Below are 14,318 nucleotides of genomic sequence, written 5' to 3' on the forward strand. Positions count from 1 at the left end.
CAGGGCTACACAAAAATACCCTGTCTTGAAAAACAAAACATAAATAAATAAATGTGATTTGGTTATCTCTTTTTGTACATATTGGAGAATTTCCATGGTAAAATGTTTTTAAATGTAAGTACATAGCCACATATTGTAGGAGCCAGCGACCTTCTTGCCCTCCTCACTGTGGCCAGTGCCTCTCAGGCTGGGATCTGGCTGTCTACAGCTGTATCATGCTTAATTAACCATAGGTTAATTAAGATTTGAATCACCTTGGTGTGAGATGCTTTTCTGTCTTCCAAGAGTGGACTGGCTAACACCTTGATAAAGGTTTGTGGGTGTTTCTGAGGGTGTTCTTTAGTAAAGGTGCCTTTTCCTTTGGATGTTGGTGGCTTTGTGGTCAGCATATAACATGGGCCTCCCATTCCCCTTTTTCTCCTGAATGAGACTGAACTAGGTAACATTTTTACCTTAGCACTGTGGTAGAATCCCCTGGGAGAAGGGAGTTTTGTGTTTTTCTTTGTGAAAAATGTCTCTTCGTCAATTCTGTGTCCTTGCTCCTTAGAGCTCTAGTCTTTTCTCCTTGGGTTTTGAGACAGTTTGGGTATGTGTTTTTGTAGGATTGGCCCATTCATATAAGTTGACTGATATGCTGGCATAACGTTTATAACATCCTTTTCTCTGCCTTTGAGCTACATTGTTATGGTCCCTCTGTTTTCCAGTTTGAAACATTTGTCCTCTGCCCATTTATTTTTCTTACTCAGCATGGCTAAAGGAGTGTGCTGTTTGCTGTTTTCAGAGTAGCCTTTGGGGCTGATAGAGAAGTGGCTTCTCTGTATCTGCTCTTGAGTGGGACCTTCATTGTCCCCTTACTCCTTTGTTTGGAGTGGGAGCTGGTTCCTCTTAAGATCTCAACTTGTTCTTGAAATACCTGTAATATTTGAATTAGTTCACTTTAAATGTTGTTTTTAAATCATTTTTTCTTACCATGTTTTCCTTAGTTCTGCATAGCCTTTCATGTCATATTCCTCCTCCTCCACCACCCCAGCCTCCAGGCACCCTGAGAAAAGTGCCTGGACACTCGGTGGCTTCTTTTTGTCTTCAAACAGGACCACAGCCCCAGAAACTTGTGGGTTTCATGTCTATACAGTTTTGTTCTAGGACAATTGCTGGGTCCTTTGGGGGAAGACGATAGTACATATATACTTGGTCCTGGCAAACAGTGCTTTGTTACCTCTTCTTTCACTGTGTTGATTCCACTGCCTCAAAAATGGTTGTTTTCCAAGTCTGTGAAGTTTTAAGGAGACCAGACTCGGCAGTTTCTGCATGCTGCAGAGGGTCAAAGTTCTGCTCCATTATAACAGCTTATCTTTTCTTGGGTCACAGTTATACTGGTTGCTTTTCCTTGAAGGCCCCTTTCTTCCATTAAGTGGTCTCTAAACGATAACTTAGGAGATTTTCTTTTTCTTTTTTTTTTTCCCCTGTGGTTATAACAAAATACCAAAGACTGGATGTAGAAGAAAGGTTAATTTTGGTTCTTGGTTCTCTAGACTGGGAAATTTTAGAGCATGGCAACCAGGATCCCAATTGTGAGGGTTTCATGGAGGAAAGTCAGACAGATGCTTGCAAGGGAGAGGTGGGAAGGCAGGAGAGATGTAAGAGGCCAAGTGCCTTTTGACAGCTTTTGGCATAACTAACCCATTCTCACAGAACAATATGAGGGTGGAGTCTCTGTGACCAAAACACCTTCTAAAGGCCTTATGACCTCTCATACTACTGCACTGACAAACTTGAGAATGGTTGTGTTGGGGATAAACTATAATCACTTCTATAGCTGGATGGGAATGGGAGATGGATATAGACATGTACCTCTTTTGAAATCGTTTGCACCCATTTACCATCATGGCTGTGTAGCCTGTGTGAGAAGGTTACCAACCATCACCAGGTCTATGTCTCTTTACATCAAGAAGAGTACAAGTACACTCGTCACTTCTCAAGGGCCAGCATCCATGTCTACTACTGCATAATGTAGCAGGGCAGATTCTGTCTCACTCACCAGCCATTCTTTGAAACACTGCTGAAAACTGCAGATTGCTCATAGGCCCTACCCACAGGCTGTCTTTATGCTGCTGCTTGATAGTACATGGGCATGGGCATGTCTATGGTCATACCTCATGGTCCTTGTGGTCAGAAGCCATTGAGGTTGAGAGCAAGAGGTCCAGGAAACGGGCTGTGGATGTTCCCAAGTTCCCAAAGCTCTTAGCCAAGCCTATGTGCTACTTTACTTCTCTGGTGTTCACTGGCTGTGAAACCTGCTAGTGGTATAAATCCAGCAGACTCTGGAGCCAGGCAGCTTTTCCATTTGTGGTGGGTTTGAGCAACAACTACAAAGTTAAGACTGGTTGTCAGTATTCAACAAGAGTGTTCTTGGCTATACAAAATGAAGTAGTTTTACAGTGTAATCAGTATGAATTAAACAGTACTTGTGTTTATCGCAGCCTCTTTAAATGGATACATTTGTTAAAAAAAATTGAATGTTTTAAATTTCAAAAAAATTGTATTTAAAACCTTAGCCTCTGCCCAATGAGAAGTTTCCTTACTGGCTCTAGGGAAGAGGCCAATTTGGTATTATTTATGTCTGAAAAGTTCTGCCTCGAGGTCAATACTGGCAATAAGTGCCAGTGCCTGACCAAAATGGTGGGCAGACACTGATCTGCCTGCTGCCTTGTTGATTTCAGCAGGGAGGAGAGAGCGATGGCTTTTCTCACACAGAAGGCCAGCCCCAGCGGCTTCCACAGCCTCCGGACATGAGACAGCAGCCTACCCGCAAGGTGACGCTGACCAAGGGGGTTCCTCAGCAGCCTCAGCACCTTCCTGTGGGGCCCCACATGTACCCGGCTATTCCTCCAGGGATTAAAAGCATCCAAGGGATTCACCCAGCCAAGAAGGTACTGAAGTTCTTATTTATATAGCTTTCCTAGCTGAGAGAACTCGGCATTGGGTGGGTTTTTGGTGCTTGCTAATATTCACATTATTAAATGAGCTGTTGTTTCCTTAGTCCTGATTTAGAAAGCCTTTGCCTCGCTTATGTACTTGGTGGCACTGGAGAGTGTGACCGCCCTGCACCTTGGAGCAGCCTCTGCCCAGGACAGTCAGCACTGGCACCTCTATTTCTCTCACCACTTGACAGCAGCAATGTTTGTGATGGAGAACCAGAGGTGTGCTGGTCCTGCCTAATAACCCCCAGTTTAAGAATAGAGGCAAGGCCCTGTGGAGGTGAAGGGCATCTCCTCAGAACCCAGCCTGCCAAGGATCCAAGAGGCTCCCTGTCCTTCTTGAGGAAGCCAGTCTAGTCATGTTGCAGACTGAGGGGCTCCAGAAGCTTCTGGCGGAAAGGCAGCTTTCTACCTGTCAGAAGGGAGTGAGCACAAAGTCCCCTCTACAGCAGTGGCACATGTCTGAGGTGCAGGTGAGGCCAGGAAGAAGGAGACTGTTGCAGGTTCTGTCCTTCTTCAGAGGTGGGGTCTGCTGGTACAGTGTTTTACCTTGTGTGTATTGTCTCCCACACTGTTCAAGAGATAGGCGCCCATAGATGACTCTGCTGTTGCAGCAGACAGATGTACACATTAATGTTAATTAAGTCCAGCAATAGCATGGTGGATCTCACAGACTGCTCTAGGCTACATTCCCTTTCAAGCCTATCCTCTGGCTATATGAAGAACATGACTTAAGAGAATTCAATGTGGGTTTGCTAGGGGGGCTTCACCTCCCACATCTTAGCTCTCCGTTAAGAGGCCAATGTTGTCTCTCACTTGCTGGAACTATTGTGAGGCTTCTTATAAGACTTTATATTAAAACCTAGTATCTGGCTGAAATCTTTACCAGAGTGTACATAATACGACTTTCTGTATGGAAAGCAGAAAACACCTTTGCTGTGTCTCCTGTGAGTCTTTGAACTGTCCCCTTATTTCTCCAGAATATGCTCCACAGGAATGGTAGTGACCTTATGAAGATGCATCTCTAACTTTGTTCCTGTAGGTTTCCATTCCTGTGGTGCCCACACATATTCTGAGTATCAACTCTGGCTTTGTGCCTTTCCTTGTGAGGTACTGGGCTATGGTGAATTGCTCCTTTAAACCAAGTTTAAATTCTAGAAGAGAATTAGGGTAGGACATGGGTGAGGTCCAGTGTGCTTTGGTTCCACTGTCTTCACACCTAGCTAAATAATTGCAGAATTAGGTATTCTCTTTTTAATTGCCTCACCAGTTGGAAATGCTAGAAATGCCAGCCATCTAGCCTTTCTTCAGTGAAGGCTCTTCACTGTGGTTCTGAAATGTAGTAGCTTTGAAAGACAGTGCTTTGACTGGCAGATTGGTGTATGACTGTGTGATAGCTCTGGAGGTGATGTCCAGAGGAGGTCGTATGTCACGGCTTGAAGATGATAAAGATAAACATTGCCACTTTGTGTAGAATCCCAGGTGACTCATCACAGTTGGAGACTTTTAAAAAAATTTTAAAGATTTATTTGTTTTATGTATTTTATTTATTTTATGTATATGAGTACACAGTAGCTATCTTTGGACACACCAGAAGAGGACATTAGATCCTATTACAGATAATTGGGAGCAGCCTCTATGTGGTTGCTGGGGATTGAATTCAGGACCTCTAGAAGAGTAGTCAGTGCTCTTAACCTCTGAGCCATCTCTCCAGCCCACAGTTGGAGATTTAACCCTGTGTATGCCATATGTCCATTGGCCTGCGCCATGGTGGGAGAAGTGTATGTTTGGCTAATTGCTGCCAGTGTTGTACTTTGCGGCTTATGATGAATGAAAGTAATGCCAGAATCCCTTCCAAATATAGCTGTAGAACTTTGGGACTTAGTCTCATTCTACTTGCTGGTATTGCCCTGGTTAGCTATTAGGCCACCCTTTAAGAAGATCTTATGGCTCACAGCATGTCCTGAGGGACCCTGAGCACTTTCTTACTTTTGTACTTTATTAGCCACTACAGGAGGAATCCACTCAGGTGTCAGAATGTATCTTCTTTGTCATTGCCAGGCCATCATGCATGGACGAGGACGAGGAGTGGCAGGTCCCATGGGCCGGGGACGACTAATGCCAAATAAGCAGAACCTTCGAGTGGTGGAATGCAAGCCACAGCCCTGTGTGGTGTCTGTGGAAGGTCTATCCTCATCCACCACTGATGTCCAGCTGAAGAGTCTGCTGATGTCCGTGGGCCCCATCCAGGTGGGTTGCCTGTATGTGATGATAATGCCAGTGGGTTATCTTTCCAGAACAGTGGCCATTGTGGGTTACATTTGTAGTAAGATGGTACTCAAGAAGAAAAATGCTAGTGCTTGCCTCACAGAGTTTAGGAAGTAAACACTCTAGTGGAACAAATTGTCCTTTGAAGTCTGTCCTACAGTTCACATGTGTACAGGCACCTATATGTTTTTGTGTTGGATCACATTTTATTTGTGGTAATTTCTCAAATTTTGAAGTAAATTAGCTCCCTAGTCTTATTTTCTGAAGCTGTGTCACACACTCACAGTTCTGGTGCTCATCTTAGCATTTGCAATACAGATGTAGCAGTAACTTACACTTTGTGGTCATGTCCTTTAAAATTGTTGGTCTGAGATTGTTACAAGGATGAAGACAGACACCACTCCATGTCGGCTATGAGCAAATGGTCTGACCCTACAAGTGGTCTTCAGAGTTGTGCATGACCAGTAGAAAATGCAGGTTATACAGGGAATGTTACATTTCTGAGCAGAACAATTTTAGTGCTTGACTAAGATGTTTCAGATTCCCATTTACAGCTGGATGTGGTAGCTCACACCTTTAACCCTAGCTTTTGGGAGGTGGAGGCACGAGGACCTCTGAGATCTGAGAGCGAGGCCTACCTAGTCTACAAAGCAAGTTATGGGCCAGCCAGGGTTATATAGGAAGAAGGAAGGACCCTTTCTCAGACAGACATATGTCTACTTACTTTTAAGAGGTCTAAAAGTGAGTAGAAGAGAAAGCCTTCCAAAACTGGGCCTGGTGTTGAGAGATGAATCTTCAGACTTTGACTACCACTTTTACTAGCTGTGCGGAAACACTGTCTTTAAGGATAGGTGGTTTAGCTGCTCTAATGGTGCACACCTGTAATCCCAACACTGAGCGGCTCAGTGGAGGAGCACAAGTTGAGGCTAGCTGGGGTATATATTGAGACTCTCTAAAAAGAGGCTTTCTGAGTAGTTGACTGTAGTATGGATTATTTGTAGGAACAAAATTAATAATAGAAGATTATAGATGTGTTAACATGTAGTTATTGTAACCAGAGAGTCAAAATAAGTACTATTTGAAGATTCTGCTTGGGGAATTATACCTTGGTGTTTCAGAGCGAAATGTAAGGTCAGTGTACTTGGGGTATCTAGTACTTACTGGCTTAGTACTGAGAGTTGGCCAAGAGGGTACCTGGTCTTTCAAGTCTTTTACTCAAAAGAGAGCGATGGTAAAACATATTTTAGTATCCATCAGACCTGAGAATTGTGTTTTAAGGGGCCAATGGCCCCACAGACACTACTGGTTTGAGTTAGCATGCTACTTCCTAACATACTACAGGTTCCTGCAAAGCAAAGAGACTAATAAAGGTGAGCAAGAGATACTGTGTTAAGTCTCCTGGTGTTTCAGTTTCACGTAGAGAGGGTGCAGCTAGTTGAGACCTGTGAGTCAGACAGTCATTTGGGAGGGCCTCATTCTGAGAGCAGAGCCAGGTTAAAGCTTAGAGCCAAGGAAATAAGTTCCTTGTAATTTTGAGGCCCCTCTGATAGAACAAATCTGTTTACTAGGCTCTGCCTGAAATTATGTTCAGAAGAAAATTTTTATCCCATGAACCTCCAGTATCAAAGAACAAAAAGTGACTCCTTCTCCTCGTGTGTCTCAGTGACCATGACTTCTGGCCAGCACTGGATGTGAGCCATAATGTCTGGCCAGACATTGCCCTTTTTCATTTTCTCTGTTAGCTTAGTTGTTTGTTCTAGTAGTTCTGTGGACTAGATTGGAATGCCTAGCAATTCTGAGTTTGTTTCTCAGTGCCACACTAACCATCAGAAAGGCAGCTGGCCAGAGCTGTGAGATAACAGGCCTGCTTTGCCATTTCTTAGTGTGCAGCTTTTGTTAGAGTTCTTACTTGGGAGCCAGTTCTGCTATGTCTATAGAACTAAGAGAGCCAAGGCTCTGGAGCTCAAAATGCCATTTTTATTTTATTTTTATTTTTTTAATATAGAGGCAGGGGGGGGAGAGAAAAGAGGAGTAGAGGCCATCCATGAGCACGTGGAAAGGGGTGGGGGAAGGGGCGAGGGTACAGGGAGAGCAAGAAGGGAAGAGCAAGAGCTCAATATGCCATTCATATGCAGAGCCCCAGCCCGCCCTGGTGCATCCCCAAAATTCATTTACCCTGTTGGTAAACCAGGGCAGAGTGCCATTCTTTAGATGGACGAGGGCACTGTCAAAAGTTGCCTTCCAGAAAGGCACAGGCAAAGCAATTGTTTTCACCTGTGGTTACCTGTGTTCGGCTCTGACTATCACACTGGAGGGTGAACATGTTGCCCCCTAGCTGATTGAGGAGCACCGCTTAGTACAGGTGCCCAGGGAGACCATGGAGGACTGGGGACTTGCCTTCATGCTTGAACCAACATCCTAGACTCCTATTCTATATAGAAATTCATGACATGCTTTTATTTTACGTCACAGTTGGCAGTAGTTAATCGTCTTTGTTTGCTTCCCCTAGAGTTTACAGATGCTTCCCCAGCAGCGGAAAGCCATCGCAAAGTTCAAGGAGCCAGCCCATGCACTAGCGTTTCAACAGAAATTCCACAGGTATCCTCTGGGTTCTACAGCTGGTGACTGGGGAAGAGGAGGGTGCTGTGCTGTGCTGAACAGGATCAGGTTCCAAATCCTTTCTATAAACTGTTTTCATTGTTTGGAGAGACCCCTTCTACTTCCTTCCATGCACCTTGGTTAATTGCTGTCATAAGAGTTTGTGTTAACTGTCTTTTCAAATTTCCACAGGCACATGATTGATCTGTCCCACATAAATGTGGCCCTGATTGTGGAGTGATCTTGAATGGAAATATCTGACCTCATGCTGCACACACTGTGGAATTTCTTCAAGGAAGCTGTAGGTCGGTGCAGGATCCCCAGAAGTGCAGGTCTCTCCAGTCTGCAGTTTGCCAACTTGTCTGCGTGCCAGCCAGCCACAGGGTGATTCCAGAAGAGAGCTATTTAAACTGGTGGACATGGGATTGGAGTCTGGTGTTAGATTGTTTTGAATTCTGTTGTCCACAAGAACTCTGTTCTCGTGTTCTTTTGTTTCCGAGTGCTTATAATGCATGTAGACCTTGTTCTTCGTGATCCTGCTATGTGATTGGTCACAGAGTTTTAGATTCAGGAAAGAATGTTACCAGCTCAAATTCCGAGGATTTTTTTTTCCACAGCAAAGAATATTTGATAATGGTTGCACTTATCTTCAGTACAGGCTAGAAAAGAGTTCTCAACCAGGCTTAACTGGAGTGGTCTCAGAAAGCCATCAACAGGCTCTGGTAAAACATAGGTAAAAATGGGTGATTATGATTGACACTCACCTGCCCTGGAAAGCCAGGGTGTGAGATGGGTGTCTGGGAGTGGTGCCATGGAAGTGGCGATTCTGCTTCTTATAAATACCTCCAAAGTGCCACCTGTTTCAACAGAAACGCTCAGATTGCTAGCTAGGCAAGCACTGGGCACTCCAGAGCCAGTGGCTCTGCCACCCTGCAGGCAGCCCTCTTGGCCTAGTTTTCCTGGCATAGGGTGAGGCACAGCTTGAAAGGTGGTCAGACCTGCTTGGGCTTCTTTGCTTTTCAAATGTCCTAGCTCTGTAGTTCGTGCTGTCATTGGTTTGATTGTCTCACTGTCCTTCATTCAGGGCTCTGAGTTTCCTTTGGGCTGCCTTTCTATCACATTTGTGAAGGATGGATTTCTCAGCAGGGCTGATGCTGCCCAAGATAAGTATATCTGTCCACATTAGTCATTTTAGTCGATTCCAACAGGTGAGACTTGCTTTCTACAAAGCATCCCTTAGAAGTCCATGCTGGGCAGACATTGAACACAGTGCCTTATTATGTTTCTCCCTTGAATGCTTCAGTGTTTTGAGTCATACTCTAGAATGGACTGACACTAGGACACACTCAGGACTTTTTTAGTTGTATTTTATACCTGTGATTTTATCTCACATATCTTGGTAGGATGGAGGAGACAGAGGTCTGTTGTCATCTACTGTCGCTGGGTAATAAGGAGGGAGCTCTGGACTCAAAGCAGCTGGCTTCCACAGCTGAAGGTTTTACATTACGTTTTCAATTAAGTTGCCAACGTTTTAACAACTGGAGAATGGTATTCCAGGCCCCAAGAAACTTTGCTTAGGATTGATTCTGAGATGACACTGTGTGCTGGCAAGGAGCATTGGGGGGCACAGTTGTTGTTTGGTATCCAGGCAGTTGAGCTGAGGCATTCATAGGATGTCTTAGAAGACATTGTGGTATGGTGCCACCTCTGACCACACAGCCTCTGCCTCACGCCTGCTTGGTACACTAAGGGCCAGCCCTGCAGGGGCTGTACCCAGCTTGGCCTTAGCCCATCTAAGTGCTGTCAACTGGTCTCCCACTGTCACTCCCACTCATTTCATTTGGACACAGGAAATGTTGATAGATATTTCGTTAAATTGGTGAGTTTGGTAATATGTTAGCTCTCATTGGACAAGATAGACGCCATATAGGAGGCTGAGGGTTAGGACACAGTAAAATGAATTTAACAGTTTCACTGCTTTCTCAAGTAGTTTTGAGTGCTGGGTCCTTAAAACCCAACTATGCATTTTTGTCTGAAAGTAGGCACTGAAGCATTGAAGTAAGGTAAGGAGACATCCTCTTCGACACCGCTGTTGACCGAGGAGCTCAGGGCCACTTTGAGTGTGATGAGATACCCAGGAACACGTGTGCCCACAGCTGAAGTTTTACATTACGTTTTCAATTAAGTTGCCAACATTTTAACAACTGGCACACACATGAGCCTACACACTTGAGCCTACACACATGAGCCAGTTTTTCCTTATTGTAGTGTCCTGTGAGACAGACCAGCTCCAAGCACTGCTTAGAACAACGGCTCACTCTGACCTTGCTACACATCCATTTGGGGTGGACTATCAGACCAGGCAAGCCAGTCCTAAAGGCTTCTGTGAAGGAAACCACAGAAAGTGAAAGAAGCAGAATTAGAAAGAGCATTCCCCACTTGCAGTGTCCTTCTCACAGGGAAGTCAGACGGTGGAAGATCTGCTGCAACCATTATCTCTGTTCTTTGTGTATCATGCATTTAAAATGAGATGGAAAAGCATTAGCATACTGTGTAAATATGGACCTTTTCAGATTAAAACGTTAATGGAAATGCTTTTAACTCAAACAGCAACATCTTAGCTATTTGTTAGTTCTCTTTTGTTGTCTTATCAAAGTTTAATGGAGACACTTTCATAATTGTTGTTGTGTGTACATTTGATTTTCATAAAGATGGTAGTAAGTCAATGCATTAACCCTCATCTGTGTATTATTTGTTCACAAGTTCCAGAGGTTGAAGGACTGACTCTCACATCTGTCCTGAGGTAGAGAGTAGGGGTGGGGACAAGGTACTTTCCCTCTCTCTGCCTTGTTTATTTTGTACTGTAATGAATGTGAGTCACTCAGCTGCTTACCTGAACATAACCTTATGCTGCCCTTGGCTTGGCCACATTTGTTAAATCCTTATTATATTGATACTCTTCTTGAGGAGGAAATCTCACCTTTTCTTTTTCAAGAGATTCTGAGGCAGTCCCCACCCAATCCAAATAGGTAGCTGCTTGTGCAGGTCCTGTGCCCATGGCTTGCTGTGGAGGAGTGTGGCTGATGGCCTGGGAGGTGGGTTTTCCATAATCATTTCCATTTGCTAGTTCTCATGTGATATGCAACGGTCCAAGATGGTTATCTGAATCAGGATAGAACACCCATTAGTCATTTTCCCCCCACAAAGCAGCATTCTGCCTGAAGCAGGTAGAAGGCTTTGCTGCTCATGGAAGCTGGTAGGGAACTTAAAAGGCATGGGAGGGAGGACTGGACAGTGGTCGCTCCGGTGGGTAAGGAGAGTCTTATAGCATGGATTGTTAGTAATGTACACCTCTGATGGGACTCCAAAGGGTGGTCCTTCACTTAGGTGTAGAGCCCCACAGATGGACATGTGAGGGAATTCTTGGGGTGACATAAACTAGATAAAGGGCCTTTCTTGGAGAACTAGGCTTAAGGAATATCCCTGTCTTCTGTCTTTTGGTTTTCGTTTGTTCGTCTTTTATTTTCTTGTGGCATTATTAGGCAGGTAAGCTTGATGTAGACCATTGACTGACCCCAGTCAAAGATAGGTCCTAGTGATATAAGAACACTAGCCCAAAAGGTCTATGCAGTAGTTAAGTAGTGCTTTTGCTTATTATAGGGTGCTCTGAGGGTCTTCTCTGTGTCCTCTGACCCAAGACAAAATGCACAAGTCAGGAAGCACTTCCTTGTGCCCGAGCTGTGGGCCACCCTGGGGGCGCTGTCGCTGCTGTTTCCCTGCCCGAGAATCAGCTTGAATTCCCACTTCTGCTTGTTGGCCCCAGCTCTGGCTTTGCATCCTTACTCTCATGCCCAGTTGCTTAGAGAGAACGGGAGAACAGGTCTAAGGAATTGTACCTTGATGTGCTCTGCAAAGGAGATAACGAATGGGGCGCAGGGTAGACAAGAACAAGACCCCTCCCCACAGAGGAAGCCACTAGGAGCTTAACTCAATTATGGGAGAACCTTAGACACTTCACCAAATTCTGCAATGACAGCTGGGGTATTTTAAAGTTTATGATGAAGTATTCTTTTTATATTCTTAAATATAAACTTGGAAAGGCATTTAGCCTTGATTTGTTAAATCCTAAGGATTTCCTGTAAGGTTTTTTGCAACCTATTTAGTTTTTGTCATTTAAAATGCCTAACTTCTTAGGTACACAAACCCATGGCTTTGTGTACTAGAACCAGAGCAATCCACTGATTCATATTGGATCCCAAGTATACCTCCTGCTGGTATCAGGTGTCAGAAGGGACATTTGTTAGATGCCTTACTTGACCTTCCTAGGAACTGTTGATCAGCTACCTCTTTCTGTCAAGTGTTGGTAGAATGGGCTGAAAAGACAGGTACTTGCACCGAAAGAGCTCTTCTTTTCCCCTTAGATGTACAGTAGGAGAGGTTGTTAAGTGTTCTCTCTTTGCTTCCGTTTACTGAGTTTTCAAAGGTTTGTGGGAAAATGTAGGTGATTTAGAGAGAACCTTGTGTAGTTTTTCTTACGACTCAGACAGGTGGGATGGACAGACAGGTGCATGTTACTGCGTTCTGTGTCGGAAAGTATAGTATGCTCTAAGCAGTAGGCCTCTTGACTTTCTTACATGACTTTCTGCTAAACTACTTTTCATTTTAAGGGCACACGCAGCAGAGGCTGGTTTGGAGACTAACACATTTTGCATTCTGCATTGTTGTCTTAGAGCACACACACGTTAGACAGCGGGTTGCAGCCACCCCACACTGACCGGCCGCTGAGGAGCAGATAACCACTTGTTCTTTACTTTTTACAGGTGTGGGATCCCGATCCTGAGCTGTGTCCTCTGTGAGGACTTCCCTCCCAGGCTTCAATCCAGATGTTTCGTTTCCAGGTGCAGCAGCGCTGCCTTGTGCTTTCCTGTGACTTTAAGAGCATCTGATGTTCTGTTCTCTTCTCCCACTACGCAACCCACTGCCCTGCCCTGCCCTGCCCTGGCGGGGACTCTGGTTCCCTCCTTGCCTTCTGCTTCTCTTCCATCTGGTTGACAACACCTAAGGTGTTGTGACTGTTCCCCCACCCAGTGCATGTTCTTTCCCTCCATTTCTGTGGCTTCCACGTCTGCAGTGGCCACTGATACTCACTTGAGTCAGGCTCCCTCTGGCAGGAGGGAGCACTGTGGATGTCTGCGCCAGGGCCAGCCACATGTGCAGTTTCTCTGACCCTTTTGCCTTGACAGGTCTCTCCTTGGGATTTGCTCCTCCAGAACCTGAATTGGAGAGCTTGACCTTTTGCTTGTTATTTTGCAGTTTGATTTTGGGCCTAAAGATGCCAGTGCTTTTCAGCTGTGGTGTGCATGTCATTAACTACCCCTCTCTGTTTTTACCCCTCTACCTTTGCAGGACCCGGGTCATGGGTCAGTGTTAGTGGTAGCGTGCTCTCATTCGCTTGGAAGTGGTGGCCATGTGGCCGTTATACAGCCTTTGCTGATATGGCCCTCATCGTCGTGTAATGTTTGTGCACCTCCCTGCTGTGCAGGCAGCTTGGAGTGCAGGCTGTGTTGCTGGGAGTGCGCTGGCTGCTTAGAAACCACGAGACACCACCTCACTTTCCTCTGGCCTCACTGTTTCTGCCAGTCACATGCTCTTCCTGTATGAGTGACACTGCCGTGCTTTCCTCCAGTTATCCTTTGCATTAACTACGTGGGAACTCTTGCAGGCTATATATGTGAAGAATAGTTGTGATGTAGATGGAAAGAAAATGTATTATTGTGTGTATCATTTGTGTGCTTTCATAGCAAAAAATGTGTTTCAGTTGTACTGTAACCAAAAATTCTGTCAATAAAATATTTGAGGTTTTCCTGGCTTTGAAGAGTTTATTTTCTTTTGCGTCTGTCTGTCCCACACAATGCTGTGGGCAGTGATTGGCCCTGGACGGATGGGATTGGGGAAAGCAGCACTCAGCTGTGACACAGTGTCTCCTTAATGGAACCATGAAGCCAGGAAACTTCACAACACTATATTTGGGTTTCAAGACCTGGAACTGAGCAGATGATGACAGTGTTGCTGTGGTCAGGGAGTTTGACTCTCCTTAGAACTAACTATTCGTCCATTTACAGGTAATGGTTACAACTTGCAAGAAATGACTACTTACCACTGCTCTTTAGAGCCTGTACATGGAGGCACTGACTATCATACCCCCTTGCAGTTGCTCGCTCTGTTTTATACAGATCTTGCTGTTTTGAGATTGAGGCATCATAAAGTTATCCTGCTTCCGGGTACTTTTCAAAGAGAGAAGCCAGACGGTTGTGCCTGATAGGCCAAAGGTTTCATCCTAGGCCACATCTTCTCCCTTCCCCTCCCCTCCCCTGCGTATCTCTCCCTTTGTCCGGACTAACTACTGTTGTGTACAGTAGTGCTCTTGCCTGCTCCTTGTCACACGTGACCCCGACCTTCAGCAGTCACGCCCTG

At 45.0% G+C, this 14,318-nt stretch overlaps 1 protein-coding gene across 4 annotated transcripts in view; it reads left to right on the forward strand.

The window, feature by feature from the left end:
• Positions 1 to 13,713, forward strand: part of Rbm33 (RNA binding motif protein 33) — a 102,409-nt gene extending 88,696 nt beyond the window's left edge. For 2 of the 4 annotated variants that reach the window (XM_006535735.4, XM_006535733.4), the window contains 4 exons: positions 2,724 to 2,930; positions 5,040 to 5,228; positions 7,756 to 7,844; positions 8,037 to 13,713. In XM_006535735.4, coding sequence (XP_006535798.1) covers positions 2,724 to 2,930; positions 5,040 to 5,228; positions 7,756 to 7,844; positions 8,037 to 8,085 — 534 coding nt within the window. In that variant the 3' untranslated portion in view covers positions 8,086 to 13,713. Of the gene's footprint in view, positions 1 to 2,720; positions 2,931 to 5,039; positions 5,229 to 7,755; positions 7,845 to 8,036 lie in introns of all 4 variants that reach the window. The other 2 variants (XM_006535734.4, NM_028234.1) reach the window with 2 other exon arrangements.
• Positions 13,714 to 14,318: the final 605 nt, after the last annotated feature.

This window comes from Mus musculus, chromosome 5 (assembly GCF_000001635.26).
Source record: "Mus musculus strain C57BL/6J chromosome 5, GRCm38.p6 C57BL/6J".
Taxonomy (NCBI): domain Eukaryota; kingdom Metazoa; phylum Chordata; class Mammalia; order Rodentia; family Muridae; genus Mus; species Mus musculus.